This window comes from Neolamprologus brichardi, chromosome 5 (assembly GCF_056152115.1).
Source record: "Neolamprologus brichardi isolate AB-2024 chromosome 5, ASM5615211v1, whole genome shotgun sequence".
Classification (NCBI taxonomy): domain Eukaryota; kingdom Metazoa; phylum Chordata; class Actinopteri; order Cichliformes; family Cichlidae; genus Neolamprologus; species Neolamprologus brichardi.
The window spans coordinates 25591356-25608003 of record NC_142108.1 but is presented as its reverse complement, the minus strand read 5'-3'; the positions used below and the strand labels follow the sequence as shown (position 1 = coordinate 25608003).

Here is a 16648-nt window from a genome sequence, read left to right as displayed (position 1 = left end):
ATTTTTAAAGGCATTTTTTGATTCCACAAATGTGTTGGTTGATCTCACAATATGTCTTGACTAAGTGCATTTGTTCAGGCTTACATGGAATAAAGCACATGTGGTGCTCTTATAAGGATTTATAATAGTAAGGCATTATATTTTGAATATAACTAAAGTGACTGTTCATAGTTCTAGTAATTAAGGAAAATGTCAGGTAGTGTTAGAAGTATGACTAAGCACTGTGTTTTCAATAATATTTTTGGATAAAGTACAAAGAGTAGTCAGGCACTGGCTACCCAGACAACACTGGAGGAAGTGCAGGATTATTATTATTTTTTTGTTTGTCTTTGGCTGTTTTCCCTCTATTGGAAATACATCGTACCCAAATAAACAAGTAAGCAAATAAATAAATAAATCACACACTAAATTGTTTTACTCCTTTCATGCCCCCAGGGGACCTCACAGTGAGTTGTGCTGCAGCAAAGTAGAGACCAATGCTAAAATTCCACTGGCATGAAAATGACTTCCTCCTCTAAAGCAAATGTCGCAAAGAGGCTCTGGGCTCTGATCCACTCCTAATCACTAAGTAATCACTTTCTTGTTTGACACTTCTTTGATAGCAAAAAAAAAAAGTGGATTTCTAAAATCTGGTATGATTCTGGTTGGGAGATTATGAGTTTTCAAGGCATGTTGAAAATCTGAAGAGCTCCAACAAGCCTTAAAAAAATGCCAAAGCAGAAGCCATGGTTTTGCAGTTTAAATTCAAATCTTACCATTCATGACTATTGTTATTAAAATATAATAAGAAAACCATCTGAAATGTCTCATCAACCATTATGTTGTTTCTTTAAAAAGATATTTATTATTTTACAGCATCATGCACACTGCTATAACAGTTAATACTGTTTTCCAACCAACATCAGACCAAAGCAAATAGTATAGATTTGCCCGTGACACACTGTATAATATATATCTCAAATGAAACTCTATAATGTAACAGCAGGATGTCATTAATTCTACTGTCACGTGGAGAAAATACCTCAGTAAAATTAATGACCTCACAAGGTCTTTTTTGTATACAAACAGTTGTTGAATTCTCTGATTAATTAGATGCAAAGTATGCTTTTTATAGATACCTGGGGAGCTCTGGGACATGGTAACAGCGAGGAGGTATTATGCTTCCATTGCATTGCTGAATCAAAATTTCCTATTGTCGTCTCTGTCACTAGCAGCACAGGCTCTCTGACAGGCACAAGAATGATCAGTCTCTATTGTTGCTATTAGCATTTGTGGATAACAAAAGAGACTCATCCTGTAGTTTGCTGACATGAAGTGTGTAATTATCATTCTGTGTATAACAGGCTGCTTATTTGCCCTAGTGACATCCTCAAAGGGAAGGTTGCTGTGCAGTGATCCATATCACCTTATCTCCCATTCCCCTGGGGGGCACCACATTCGGCATGGAGCAGCAGGCTAATAACGATGACAGAGGTTTGTACCACCGTTTAAAGAGGTGCATCTTTTTTTTTTCAACAGTGGAGCATGTGTAACCATCTTTAAAGTAAAATGCAACTGATGTCCTTTAACATAAGTCAGATACTCTGCTGTAGAAACCTTAAACCTTAAACTTTGGCTCATCCAAAACAGTATACATCGAAAAGTTCAAATTCAACTATACTGGTAATAATAATGTATCTGAAAAAACTCACATTTAACATCTAATCTTGGTACAACTGCATTGAGCTGAAGATACAGAATTAGAAAAGACAATAAACATATCAGGAACGTAATAGCCCTAATGTGCATCTTGGAAAATGTTAAACTGCGTGTAAATGTGGTATCAAGTAATTACTTGGACTACTGATTGCAAAATTTATTATTAGACTGCATATGGCTCTAGTGGACCTATTTGAAACACAAATTGATTTTTCAACAACATAAAAATATTATATTTTAGTGTCTAAGCAAATGTAAAATTCTTCTTTCTGATAGACAAAGGTTGAACCCAAGCACATAAGCAAGATGAAGGCAGGGTAATGCTCAGTCAGTCATTTTAATGGTATTATACACTCAAGCAGTTTACAAAGTAAAACAATGAAATACTGCTGGGTAGGGATAACTGACTAAATAACACTTTGGGCATAAGCCCCATTAACATAAAAGCCACTAATAATAAATCTCTTCTATCTAACAATACTATGTGCACAGATGTAACAGGTAGACTTAAAGATAACCATCAAAAGTGATGCAGAGTAACCTGAATATTGGCTACAAACAGTATCAGACAAATAGATGGTTTGCTATTGTTTAACAAGTAGGTTAATTCTCCCAGGTGCAGAATTATCCTGTAGGGAGATTTAGTGGATGATGGAAGCAATGTTATTTGCTCTCCAGGCTAGAGCCAAATCAGCACCATGGACAGAAGCCAGGAAAGCCCTTTGGCACAAACCTTAGAGCAGCACCATGGCCAGAGGTTTTGATAGAGATCTGTACTACTTTGTTGATGAAGCTTGTAATGCATGCAAAGATTTATGAATTTCTCAGTTCCGCGGAGCATGGCTAAATACAAAGATGAAAAGACTGTTAAAATCTATGTAGAAAAGTATCGCGTATAGTCAAGATACCAGCCACTCAAAGTACCCTGGATAGATATAGGCCATTTCCCCAATGCCAAAGATGGTGACTGCACTGCCCTTAACCCCCTAAACAAATTAACGCTAATAAAGATCACAGCTGAGGTTCACGATAGCTTCAGCTTTGTAGTGGCAGATAAAGGGACATCTATTCAATATTGTAGTAAAAATGCAAGTAGATGTGCTTTTCCCTTCTTACTTTTCATGGCTAAGTATGAATTATAAAATACAGCATATGTTCAGTGCTGTGGTGGAATACATGAAAGACATATTATAAACATATTATGGCTCAACTGCATGGATTTGGATTAAGTATTTTTTTTTTTCCTTCGTTGTGTTTTGTTTTGCTTTATTTTGTGTTTTAGTCAAAAATAACTGCTCCAAAACTGGAACAGTATCTCTAAAAAGAATATATTACTGAAGGAAACACTGGTGTATTTTCTTCAAGAAACTTTTGTCTGCACTACCAATTTTTTACAATTATTTTCATAAATTCTACCTTAGATAGAAAGGCAGATGAACAGAGAGATTAACAAAAAGGCATACAGATAGCACACACACAATCATACACGTCAATGGATGAGTAAAAAGGGAAGTTTTTGAACCTACACAATTACACTTGGGGATTAAACAGTTGGAAGTCAGGCACCCAATAACCCCACAGGAGTGTGCTGTGTGTATGCACTCTGTGAGCTCTCTTCTGAACTCAGAGATTCCAGTTGCCCAGGCAACCCTGTCTTGAAGGTTTTAAACTCAGTTTTAACATATGATGCCTCCTGTGTCTCTTCTCAGTCAAGAAAGAGGATTATTGGCTAGAAAAACACTCTTTTTTTTAGTCAAGTATCTGGTTAAATACATCCAACAGTAAACCAACTGACACACTGCCCTCAGGTAATGTGCTACCTATATTTCTTGCCTGGCTATGACAAGAGATAAGTCATTTGCATTGCTATTGTATTGTGCTTTAAAACTGTCAGCAGCTTTAATGGGATTTGTCAAATGCTGGCCACGAGTAAATCTTGAAAAGACTAAGAGAAGCAGTGTGGGAGTTGGAGGTATTAGAATAAAGTGCTCAGAGTCAGCGCAGGAAGTGCTCTGCTATTAATTGTGAACACATTTCTTGCTGCAAGTGAGATTGTATAGTTGTAGCCTGGTCAGTACTTTTATTTCTGCAGATCTAATTCTATATTGCTAAATATAAACATCATGTTCCCCTCTAAGCAACTAAGGAAAGGCAGCTGGCCTATGTCCAAACACAGCTGGCAACACTACTGTAGACTTGTACATTTCTGTGCTGTTAAGATAATGACAGCATGTCAAGATGGAAATCTAAGTAGGTATATATAAATGACTTTCTCAATAAAAAATAAAAATGAAATCATCTTTTAAAAAATGAGCACACATTTGTAGAATGGGGAATATTTTTTAAAAAGTCGTGTTTTATAGTCTTTTTTAAAAATGAAGGAAACCACTTGATGCAACCATAGCAACAAAACGTCCTATCTAACAAAATAGTGTCATTGTTATGTATTCTATTAAGTACTCTAGAATATGAATATATTTCAGTCAAATAAAATGGTTCATAGCAACGCAGAAATGATTTCAGACAGTCCTTTGCTTGACAAACAAAAGACTCTACATGGAATATAAGCATGAGACATGGCAAAACCTTTTCTCTTAATCCTGAGCTACTAACCTCAACTTTAAACTACTGCTTTGCTTTCTCATAAACTAATTAATTCATTAATTGATTAAAATATGTAACCCCACCATCTTGAATCTAGTTGCTCAGATAATTCTAAGCAACTGGATTTCGCCTAATTACATTTTATGTACATGGCTAAAGACCGGCCGCATATCTAATTTTGCATTGCACAACATTTTAATTTGTGTCTACACCTTCAGACTCAAGATATTAAGGATCACACCTATGTTATCCCATTTGAGAAGGGTCCTCTTCATCAAAGAAGTGAGAACACAAAGGAAAGAGACAGCTTGAATGGCATCTTAATAAAATGTCACCCTGTCACCTCAAGCATCAGGCTCTAACACATAAAAATGTGCATAAACCCATTTATTTATTCCTAATATTATCAGAAGATTACACATGTGATGCTTATAATATGGATATAGGCTAATATTATGCTAGCTAAGTTTAGCATTGAGTGTCCTAAAAATTAAACATACCCTCAGGTTTATTACACTCTGACATCATATAAGTGTTTATTCACTGTGGCAGTCCACCAGTGTTAGATCCACTTCAAAGACAGTTTTACTAATGCCGGCTAACAGGACCACTTATCAACAAAAAAGGATCAGAATATCCTAAACAACTCACTTCAGTCCCCAAACAAATGGTTGACACAATCATCATCATCATCATCATTTATTTATATAGCACTTTAAAAACACAATCGTAGCTATTCACTTCTCTTGTACAGTTTTTGGTTAAATATCTTGCTCATTTTGAATCTTTATGCTCCATTTGCTGCTGGAATGCATGAATTTCCCCAATCAGGATCAATAAGGGATTTTTATTGTATTCTATTTACAGTTACATCTGAGTCATAAGTTGAGTAAAAAAGCTTCCAGGTATATCATAACAATGCTTTTTTGGCTGGAAAGAACTTACAGATTTGTTTATGTGTTCTACACAAAAGTCATACGTTTTCTTATGTTTTTGAAATGATGATCTGGTCTACAAGAGTTGATTTTAAGCATTCAAACAAATTGAAACAGCTGCAGTAGTTAACAACAATTTTCATTTTGGATATCAGTTGTATCCTTATGTATGTGCATACAATATGCCAATGATGTAGTGTGCTGTAGCAAAAAAAAAACCAACTGACTTGAGATGGTCTGAATAAAATCTGTGGTGGCAGATGGCTTAATTAAAATTTGACAAGCATTCAGTGGTCGTTAGCTGATGATTGAAATTTACGAATGCCTTTGGTTATTGTCCTTTCGTGATCTGCTAGGGCTCCAACACAAATAATAAAACACACACACTAAATAAAAGGAAATCCACCCTCATATATTTTTCCACTTCCAAAGTAACTTCAATTAAATTACAAGATACAGATGGAAACTTTTTCAAAACTTTCTCTCTAGAACTGAATATTGTCATATCTGTCATATGTTTTTGGACCCTTACGCCAAGTCCAAAATCCTGGTGGTTTCGTCATCCTGCTCTTGCCCCTCGCTCCTACTTTGAGCACCACTTTTCTTTCCTTTCTTCTTCCTCTAGCTTGCTAAACATAATGTTTATTGTTGCTGTGCTGACAAACTCTTGTACAGCACACTTGCCAAGAAACAAATTGTTGCACAGTTGACTCAACAGGTATGCGCACATTTTCCAGAAATGACAGAGAGCAAGATCAGCGAGTATGAGTAATATACTTCTCAGCATGCCCCCTGCCATTCAATTTTCAATTCAATTCAATTCTATTTTATTTATATAGCGCCAAATCACAACAAAAGTCGCCTCCAAAAACCTTTTAGAAAAGGCAGCCAGTTTTGATCAAAGGAGTGTAAAAATATTGAATAAATATTTGCAGGTAAAATTAATTTCATAACAAAAAATAAATAAAGTTGCAACACTGGGGTGACTGTAGCTCAGGTGGTAGAGCAGGTCATCTACTGATCGGAAGGTTGGTGGTTCGATTCCTGGCTTTGCCTAGTCTGCATGCCAAATATCCTTGGGCAAGATACTAACCCCAAATTGCTCTCCGATGCATCCATCGGAGTATGAATGTGTGTGAATGTTAGCTATAAAGCACAGATGTGCTTGTGCGAATGGGTGTGAATGGGTGAATGCACAAGTTGTGTAAAGCGCTTTGAGTGCTCAGATGAGTAGAAAAGCGCTATATAAGAACCAGTCCATTTACCATTTACCAACATAGAATTGAGACTTAGTTATGCAGATAGTTATGTCGACTGGGCTCAAACTACCTCCTGTGCAGCTGCCTTTGGTTACACCATGGCTCATGACACACAGTGTTCAAAAAATGGTTATTAAGCTAATCAACAGTTTACAGAAAACCAGTGTTACAAGCTAATTATACTTGAAATCGCGTTTCATATTTTTGTTGTAACGTTGCACATTTATGGACAATTTGATGATTGCTTGCTAACAATCTGAAAACATGTATACCATGTTTCTGTGAAATTCTGCCTTTATGTTTAGAAATTTCCTCTGCACAATAAAATAATAAAAGCCAAAGTACTGCAAGTATAAAGTTTCAGCTTTTTCTTTTAAAGAAAAAAGTTAATAAAGTCTACAGGAATATTTGAATGGCATCCACAAGTTTCATAAAAAGCTAAACTTTGCTGGAGTTTGTGAAATCTAAATAAATGCATTTATTTCTGACCTCCAGACTTAAAAAAACACAAGTTACATTTGGCAAAATAATCAGCTCAACATTTGGAGATTAGATTCTAGTTTTTTGTGTAGTTTGTTGTCAAAAAAAGAATAGAATAATGTATACATTTTTAACATGAATAAAATGAAATCTCTTTGCATACACTAATGATCTTGAATCAAAATATTCCACTAGATGGACACAGCTAATGATAGAAATTAGAGTAGCAGTTCAGCAAGCTGACAGGTCAGTAGGAGGCATTAATAGGGATTAGGGAAGCATTTTAGGGAAGATACTTGTGATGGTGAGAGAGAAGATCCCAGAAGAACTATGCCAAGGAGAGGGGAGGCTTGTGTAATGGGTAGAATGAGGGGTGAGTGGACAGAAGGATAGAGACAGGTGACAAGTAAAGAGGGGGAATTCAACAGGCAGGCACAACTTGTTACACAACCACTAGTATGGTACCCATTGGGAGATGTCCCATATGTCCCATATGTATTCATTAAAATGACATAAATTAAAGCAACTGCAGCATTAGATGAACTCGCAGAATTGTGTCAGCGCTCCAAAGAGGGCCCACCCATCATTACTATTACGTATGCTGTTAAAGCAGAAAAGACAGCTTGATGGTATTACATATCCTCAGTTTTTAATCTGTGGCCTGCCAGCATTCACTACTCACTAAAAACATTCATGTGGCCTGTAGTGCATTATCGTACACACTTGAGAGGCTCTCATTTATTTGCTCTTGAAGCATTAGCTGCAGGGCTATAGCACATCCATTACTGAAGACTGGTTTCGCTCTCTTGCATTCAGCACCCTGTTTGTGTCTGTCATCTTGAGCAAACTAAAATGAGAGTATTATAAGGGATTCTATCCATAAACTATCATTATTAAAGATACGAATGGGAGGCATAAAAGGAAGCGGGGGTGAAAATGTTTTATTTAGCCTTTTTTTGATGATTGAAGTTGTTTTTGTGCCTGAAATCTTTTTTCAACATCTAATTTTTTCATGTCTACCCATCTGCATGTTTTTAATGGTTCATCGGAAAATCTACGCAACATGCATAATCAGGTAGACTCAGCAGACTCTAGGGAAATTACCTCAATGTGGGGAATATGGAGTTTTTAGAACTATTAGGCACCACTAACAATAGTGATAATATATTCACTGAAAAACTGGTATGATTAAGGGGAAGTATAACACCAACCAGCCTAATTAAGTAAAACCACTTAAACCCCTGTCCTGAGACATAGTCTGAGACCAGAAGTCAGCTTAATAGATATAATAATTGAAAAAACAATAACATATGAATAAATGTGAATAAACAGTATCACTGATGCAGAAGCAGATAAATGCATATTTAAACAGAGAAGGTAATTTATATTAGGGGGGGTGGCAATGTGTTGGTTATTTTAAGAAGCTCTTCCATTAAAAGATCCCTGTTCATGAAATCAAGACAGGGCCCGAGATACTTGCAGAAGACTTTCTTAAGTTTAAGAGTTTTGCTTTCTTGTTGAATTTTTCTCAAACTTAAATGATTTGATGTCATGTGAATAAACTTCATTATTAGGGGATAAAACAAATACAAAATATTTTTATATAAAAGAAACACATAGGAATTCATATAAAATACATTTATTTTACCTTGCTGTATATACGGTTGAGAATTTGAGTTAGCGTGCCTTGAAAGGTCCTCGAAAAATAATGAGGTTCATCTTTAACACAGGCATGCTAATAAGGCATGCTAATTCTGACTGTAGCGTGGAGGCGTTATGCTGAAAAAAAATCCTCAAACAGAATATGATGTGACCTAATATCATAAATAAAAATAAGCTACCTTCAGCTGTTCCCTCTTCACAAAGGGTCATCACAGAAGGTAGCTCCACATATTTCATTTACTTTTACAACAGACGCTCTTCTTGACACGAACCCCAAGGGATTTGTGTTTCCTCCCATGATCAAAACGGTGAGCTTTCACTTGTTAGGGAAAAGTGTAAACAAACCTCACTGTGGAGCCACTTAGCATCACAAATGAACATCAGTGAAATATTCAGCTTATTCAGGACTCCCTGTGATTGGCTGAGCTTTGATTACGAGTATTCCCAAGGTGAGTATCAACCCCAGTTTCATTTGAACAGGAGGTAAAATGGGAAGTCAACAGTATTTAGTCAAATAAAAGGCAGAGATTAAAGAAACTTTGGCAGCCAAGTGGGTGATTGATTTATAATTTATCAACGGTTGTGCTGAGCAGTGGCCTCCGGAGAGCTGAGGTTGATTTCTGTTACAACCTCTTTGGTTTCCCCATGAGAACACTTAATATGGGCAGCTCTTTTCTTTCAGTGGTTATTTAAAGTACAGCTATCAATAGACACAGCAGAAATCTGAAAGAATGTAAGCAATGCTCCCCAAATTCTGCTTGATTAAATTAAATTGTCACAGCAATGAAGGTGATCTATGATAGCAAGGTGAATGTGTAAAGTGCCATAAATCTCTTTGTCCTACCTTGAAAGGTCAGCATTTGCTCAGATGAGCCCAGAGATACTGTCTTATTCCACAATAATAAAAGTGAGAAAGCAGAAGCTGCTCAAAAGGCACACTTCCTGCCTAAGCAATAAACTGCTGCTTGCTCATTAATGAATAGTGTTGCAGCTTAGGTTGGGGGGGGGGGGGGGGGGGGGGGTGAAACCAAGGTGAATATCACTACAATGTTGTACTGTACATTACAGACTCTTCAAATACACTCAGAATGACCCAACAGAGACTGCATACCCCAGTAACAGAGTGGGGTTTTTGGATACATTTTTGGGCTCGCGTTTTTAATACCAGTTTATTTGACAGATAAACAATAGTAAATGTGGACCCAGAGTACTGACTGTATCATTTAGGGGGATTTTTAACCTTTCCATTACACACTGTGTGGAAAATGTATCTCCTATGCCACATAATTAATATTATAGTTGCTCACTTAAATATTTTATTTGAAGGACATTTTATCAGTTCTGTCCAGATTTGTACAGATAGGAGGATAGACATAATTTAAGGGGAAAAAAATCCATAAAAATTATGCATTATAGGTTCAACTATCCTGACAGCCATCTGTCCATTTATTTTCTTCCTCTTATTTGGGGCTGTCCTGTGGGAGCAGCAGCCTAAGCAGAGGAGCCTACACTTCCCTCTCCCCAGCCGCCAGCTGAATGTGTCCTGGGTCTCTCCAGTGTGTCCTGGGTCTGCACCGGGGCCTCCTTCTCCTTCTCCTCTCAAGGCACACCTCACCCGAAGGGAGGTTACGTCTCATTCCTCCAACTTCCCACTTAGATGTGAACTGCACTAGTGTGTGCTGGAGGTCACTGCCTAATGAAGCCAACAGAACCACATTATCTACGAAAGACGAAATTAGATTCTGAGGCCACCAAAGTAAAATGTTTCTTTCCATAAAAATTCTGAACAAAATTTGTGACAAAGGGCAGTCCTGGCAACAGTCCAACACCCACCTGGAACGTGTCTGACTTACTGCCAGCAACGTGGACAAAGCTCCTGCAACACTCGTACAGGGACCATATGGCTCGTAGCAACTGGCCAGACACCCTATACTGCCGAAGCACCCCCATAGGGGGATGCAGTTGAATGCCACAAAACACATATAGACTGTTTGGGCAAACTCCCACGCATCCTCAATTATCCTTGAGAGGATAAAGAGCTCAGTGTTCCATGACCAAGACGAAAACTGAGGTTTCGTCTAACGGAAGAACTCTCAATTCCGGCACCCTGGCACACCCAGGAAGGGTGAGGAGTGTGATACCCTGTAGTTGGAGCACACCTTCGGCCCCCCCTATTAAAAAAGGGAACCACCACCCCAGGCACTACCCCAGATGTCCACACAATGTTGCAGAGGTGTGTCAACCAAGACAGCCCTACAACATCCAGAGCCTTTAGGAACTCAGGGTGAGCCTTGTCCACCCTAGGGCCTGGCCACCAAGGAGCTGTTCAACTACCTCAGTGACCTTGCCCTCAGTGATGGACGAGTCATCCTCCTTGTCCCTGGACTCTCCTTCCAATCCCCTTGTCAGTGGGATTAATAGGTTCTCGAAGTGTTCCTTCCAAACTTCAACTATATACTCAGTTTAAGTCAGTAGCACTCTACCTCCAATGAGCACCACTTTCCCCTCCTGAGTGTTTGCCAGAATTGCTTTGAGACAATCTGAACGTCTTTTTTCATGGCCTACCCAAAATTCTCCCACACCCGAGTTGTTACTTCAGCTACCACCTAAACTCGTTCCATCAGCTGGCTCCGAAATACCACAGGCAAACCAAGCCTGATAGGACTCCTTCTTCAGCTTGACACTGTCCACCATCTGGTTCAGAGATTACCAGCACAACAGGCACCAGCCACGTTGTGGCCACAGCTCCTTATAGCTTCCTCTGCAATGGAGGTGCAGAACACGGCCCACTTGGACTCAGTGTCCCCAGGCTCCCTTGGAATTCTTCCAAAGTTTTGAAGGTGTGGGTAGTTCAAGATCTTGCCTGTGCCTGACGTTCCCAGTGTACTCTCACTATACGTTTAGGTGGAGGATCCTGGAAAGACCACATCCAACTCACCACCAGGTGAGTTGAAGGCTCCGCTCCTCTCTTTACCCAAGTGGCCAGAATATACGACCGCAGATACAATGATACCATTGCAAAATTGATCATCAACCTCCAAACGAGAGTGACCTGGTGCTACGTGGGCATCCTTTTGTTTGAACATGGTGTTCATTATGGACAATCTGTGGTTTACACAGAAGTCCAATAACAAAACGTCACTCAGGTTCAGATCAGGCAGGATGTTCCTCCCAATCACACCCCTGGAGGTCTCATTGTCATTGCCCATGTGACCACTGAAGTCTTACAGTAGGACGAGGGAGTCACCGGATGGAGCACCTTCAAGCACCCCACTCACTGATCCAAAGAAAGCTCGGTACTCTGAACTATCATTTGGTGCATATGTGCAAACAGTCAGGACTTGTTCCCCAACCTGATGGTGTAGAAAAGCAACCCTTTTGTTCACCACAAGCCCAGGGGATACAAGAGTGCCCACCCCTTTGCGTTGCCTTTTACCAAGGGCAATTCCAGACTGGATCAGAGTCCAACAGGTCTCTCTGGACTGGTTCCAGAAACCAAGTTTAGGGTGAGTCAAACTAAATAGCCTGTATCGCTCAACCTGAATTACTACCTCAGGCTCCTTCCTGAGCAGAGAGGTGACGTGTCAGAATTGCAAACCTCTATACCAGGGAATGGGACCGCCAGGGGCTACACCCCTGACTACTGCCTGACACACATTGCACCTGGCCCCTATGGTGCTTCTTGCAGCTGGTGGGCCTACAGGAGGGTGAGTCCATGGCACATCTTAAGGCTGCACCCAGTTGGGCAAACTATATTGACATTTAGTTAAATATTGCTTAAGCTTAAGAAATGCTATATATATACAGTGGGGCAAAAAAGTATTTAGTCAGCCACCGATTGTGCAAGTTCCCCCACTTAAAATGATGACAGAGGTCAGTAATTTGCACCAGAGGTACACTTCAACTGTGAGAGACAGAATGTGAAAAAAAAATCCATGAATTCACATGGTAGGATTTGTAAAGAATTTATTCGTAAATCAGGGTGGAAAATAAGTATTTGGTCAATAACAAAAATACAACTCAATACTTTGTAACATAACCTTTGTTGGCAATAACAGAGGTCAAACGTTTACTATAGGTCTTTACCAGGTTTGCACACACAGTAGCTGGTATTTTGGCCCATTCCTCCATGCAGATCTTCTCAAGAGCAGTGATGTTTTGGGGCTGTCGCCGAGCAACACGGACTTTCAACTCCCGCCACAGATTTTCTATGGGGTTGAGGTCTGGAGACTGGCTAGGCCACTCCAGGACTTTCAAATGCTTCTTACGGAGCCACTCCTTTGTTGCCCGGGCGGTGTGTTTTGGATCATTGTCATGTTGGAAGACCCAGCCTCGTTTCATCTTCAAAGTTCTCACTGATGGAAGGAGGTTTTGGCTCAAAATCTCACGATACTTGGCCCCATTCATTCTGTCCTTAACACGGATCAGTCGTCCTGTCCCCTTGGCAGAAAAACAGCCCCATAGCATGATGTTTCCACCCCCATGCTTCACAGTAGGTATGGTGTTCTTGGGATGCAACTCAGTATTCTTCTTCCTCCAAACACGACGAGTTGAGTTTATACCAAAAAGTTCTACTTTGGTTTCATCTGACCACATGACATTCTCCCAATCCTCTGCTGTATCATCCATGTGCTCTCTGGCAAACTTCAGACGGGCCTGGACAGGCACTGGCTTCAGCAGCGGAACACGTCTGGCACTGCGGGATTTGATTCCCTGCCGTTGTAGTGTGTTACTGATGGTGACCTTTGTTACTTTGGTCCCAGCTCTCTGCAGGTCATTCACCAGGTCCCCCCGTGTGGTTCTGGGATCTTTGCTCACCGTTCTCATGATCATTTTGACCCCACGGGATGAGATCTTGCGTGGAGCCCCAGATCGAGGGAGATTATCAGTGGTCTTGTATGTCTTCCATTTTCTGATGATTGCTCCCACAGTTGATTTTTTCACACCAAGCTGCTTGCCTATTGTAGATTCACTCTTCCCAGTCTGGTGCAGGTCTACAATTCTTTTCCTGGTGTCCTTCGAAAGCTCTTTGGTCTTGGCCATGGCGGAGTTTGGAGTCTGACTGGTTGAGGCTGTGGACAGGTGTCTTTTATACAGATGATGAGGTCAAACAGGTGTCATTCATACAGGTAACGAGTGGGGGACAGAAAAGCTTCTTACAGAAGACGTTACAGGTCTGTGAGAGCCAGGGATTTTCCTTGTTTGAGGTGACCAAATACTTATTTTCCACCCTGATTTACGAATAAATTCTTTACAAATCCTACCATGTGATTTCATGGATTTTGTTTTCACATTCTGTCTCTCACAGTTGAAGTGTACCTCTGGTGCAAATTACTGACCTCTGTCATCATTTTAAGTGGGGGAACTTGCACAATCGGTGGCTGACTAAATACTTTTTTGCCCCACTGTATATATATTTTCCTATAGTCAGTACAACAACTTTAGTGTTGACATCTTCAATTTTCAGACGTTGAGCTTACAAGAATCCATCATTTTTCTACTAGTACATACAACGCTGTCTCTTAGAAATGCTGTTTATTTGCAGCTTATGGTGAGTGGCCTAACCTTTAACTGTAAATTCAATAGAATCCTCCTTAAAGCAAGAGCTATTTTAAATAAAGTGAAGGGAGTCGTGCTCATACAATAATAACGGCATCACCCTGCATTTGTTTTGAAAACAGATCAGTCATTAAAGTGCATAAAAGAAACCATAAAGACACAATGCAGAGCAATAATGCATTTTAATGAAGACCCTCAAGCTAGAATGATAAGATTTCAGGGTCTGCAATTTGCCTGTACTGCATTATACAAAATCCGATCACCAGAAAACTCATTAATGTAAAAAGTCGGACACTTTCACAAAGCAAATCTGTATAGCTCTCAAGAATTACTGGAGAGGTTTTGGCTTAAAGAAAAATGGTCGGGCAAGAATGTGATGGCGGCAGCTGCTACTGCTTTCCATTTTAAGTGCTTATCAGTGACTCACTTGAAGTGAGACAAATTTTGTCTTTTTCAACTGTAACATTTTGCAGATTTGCTTTACTTCAATACAGAACTTTAAAACATATAAACCATTATAGTGGACATACAAGGGCTTTTTGTTTTTTTCTCCTTCAACAGCTACCTAATTATAAGCAGCACTTAGGCAGTGTATCACACCAACTGGGATTTTAATAACTGTTGAGTCACCAGCTGTGAACTATTAAGAAATGATGGTGATGACCACCAGATTGAGAAATCAAATTCTGAGCAACATCCAGTGATGCCTCCCATACAGCTGGCTCAAATCATAGCTTGTTTTCTAACAACTGCGGTTTGACAGCACATGGTTGTTCTAACACAGCCATAAACCTGTGATATGACTATTGGCATTGACCTCCTTGAAATGACAAATGGCTAGAAATAACACAAACGAATGCTCCAGAAAGCAACTCGTGCTTAATGGCTTTGAAACTGTAGAAAGGTTTACTCACCCTATACCAAACAATCTCACGCAGCCTTCCATCAGTTTTGAAGTTACACTTGAGAGTAACAGTCTCACCAACAACAACAGGAGGCAGGGGCTCTATGGAAACTGTCAAATATCCTGAAAAAAGAGAATGGAAACAAAAACTTTTAGTACAGTAACATATGATAACTACACCTTTTCTGAAACAGTATATAATCTAGTGGTTCTTTTCTTCTTCTTTAGAAAAGAACTCAGTAGTGTAGAATTAATAGATTCACTCTGGGGGGAAAAGTTATGTTTTATCCTATACAGAGAAAAGAACATGTTACCATGCATCCCTTCATTGATAGTTACATAAGTCACAGGTTTATAGATTAAATCAAACAAATGAGCTACAGTGCAACTTCTTTTAACTTACTTACCATACTGCAGGTTTGCCAAGAAGTTGTCTATTTGATTCTTGCATTATTATTTTCATTGGATTTATCCAGCACATTTGGTTGTGCAATGTGTTTTAAGCTTTTCACCAGTTATTTTTTAAAGTTGTTTGCCCTTGAATACACATCCTCCTTCAACCTCTAATAGATGCAAAGCCATTTCACCAGCATCATGACAATGAATAGTTAGTAAAGAACATGATGGAAAATGTCAGGCAAAACATGTTGAAAATATGTTTAATGGGCAATGCTGCTATTGCTTCTGATTTTTTCTGATAATCCGTATACAATAAAGTTTTTTTCTTACACTTCAAAATCACAAAATATACTATCTAATTTGTTCCATGCAGTATGCAACCTCAAGCTGCCTAAATTTATTGTAATTGAAGATTAAATGAAAGCTGCTGTGATAAAAAGTTAACAACACACAACAAAAAAACACTACGTACACACAGAAAAACAACAAACACAAAACGAGAAAAATATAAGAAAAAGTAACTGCCAAATACAAGGTCAAACTCTTCAGAGATGGATGCTTTATTGTGCCTGATCATCAGCCCTTTACACACACAAAAAAAAATATCACACAGAGCTGCAGTTTCACAATTCAACACTCAGATACACACACACGGGGTGATAACAGAACAGCACATCAGCATACGTGAGATTATATCGCCCAAATAAAAATGGAGTGATACAAAGGCAATTACCTGGTGATAATGAGAAGACCTGAGAAAAAATAAATACATCCAAAAACTGTCGGGGGGTGGGAGACTAAAGACTGAAGGAAAGGATATTTGTACTGAAAGAGTTAATTAAATCAAAAAGAATTTATTATAGCTATATACAATCCTAAAAGATATATTATTTAGTTTATGCATTAGCAACAATCTCTTTACATCTGGCTAAGGCAAAATGAAGCAGTTAGTAGGCTCATTTCCAATGACAGACAAGCTACCCTCTGCTAAACATATCACCAGCGTCAGCACATTCAGTATTTAATGAGGGAATTATATCTCAGAAAACAGATGGATATGAAAGTGAAAATATAAAACAGAATAAAATGGCACTTAATGGCCAATATTTCTATATAATATTGACACACTGACATAACTAACAGAATAT

At 39.0% G+C, this 16648-nt stretch overlaps 1 protein-coding gene across 4 annotated transcripts in view; it reads right to left on the bottom strand.

Moving 5' to 3' along the window:
• Nucleotides 1-16648, bottom strand: part of igsf21a (immunoglobin superfamily, member 21a) — a 175474-nt gene that overhangs the window by 98742 nt on the left and 60084 nt on the right. For all 4 annotated transcript variants that reach the window (XM_087840913.1, XM_006782918.2, XM_087840911.1 and 1 more), the window contains one exon: nucleotides 15112-15224. In XM_087840913.1, coding sequence (XP_087697039.1) covers nucleotides 15112-15224 — 113 coding nt within the window. The remainder of the gene's footprint in view (nucleotides 1-15111; nucleotides 15225-16648) is intronic.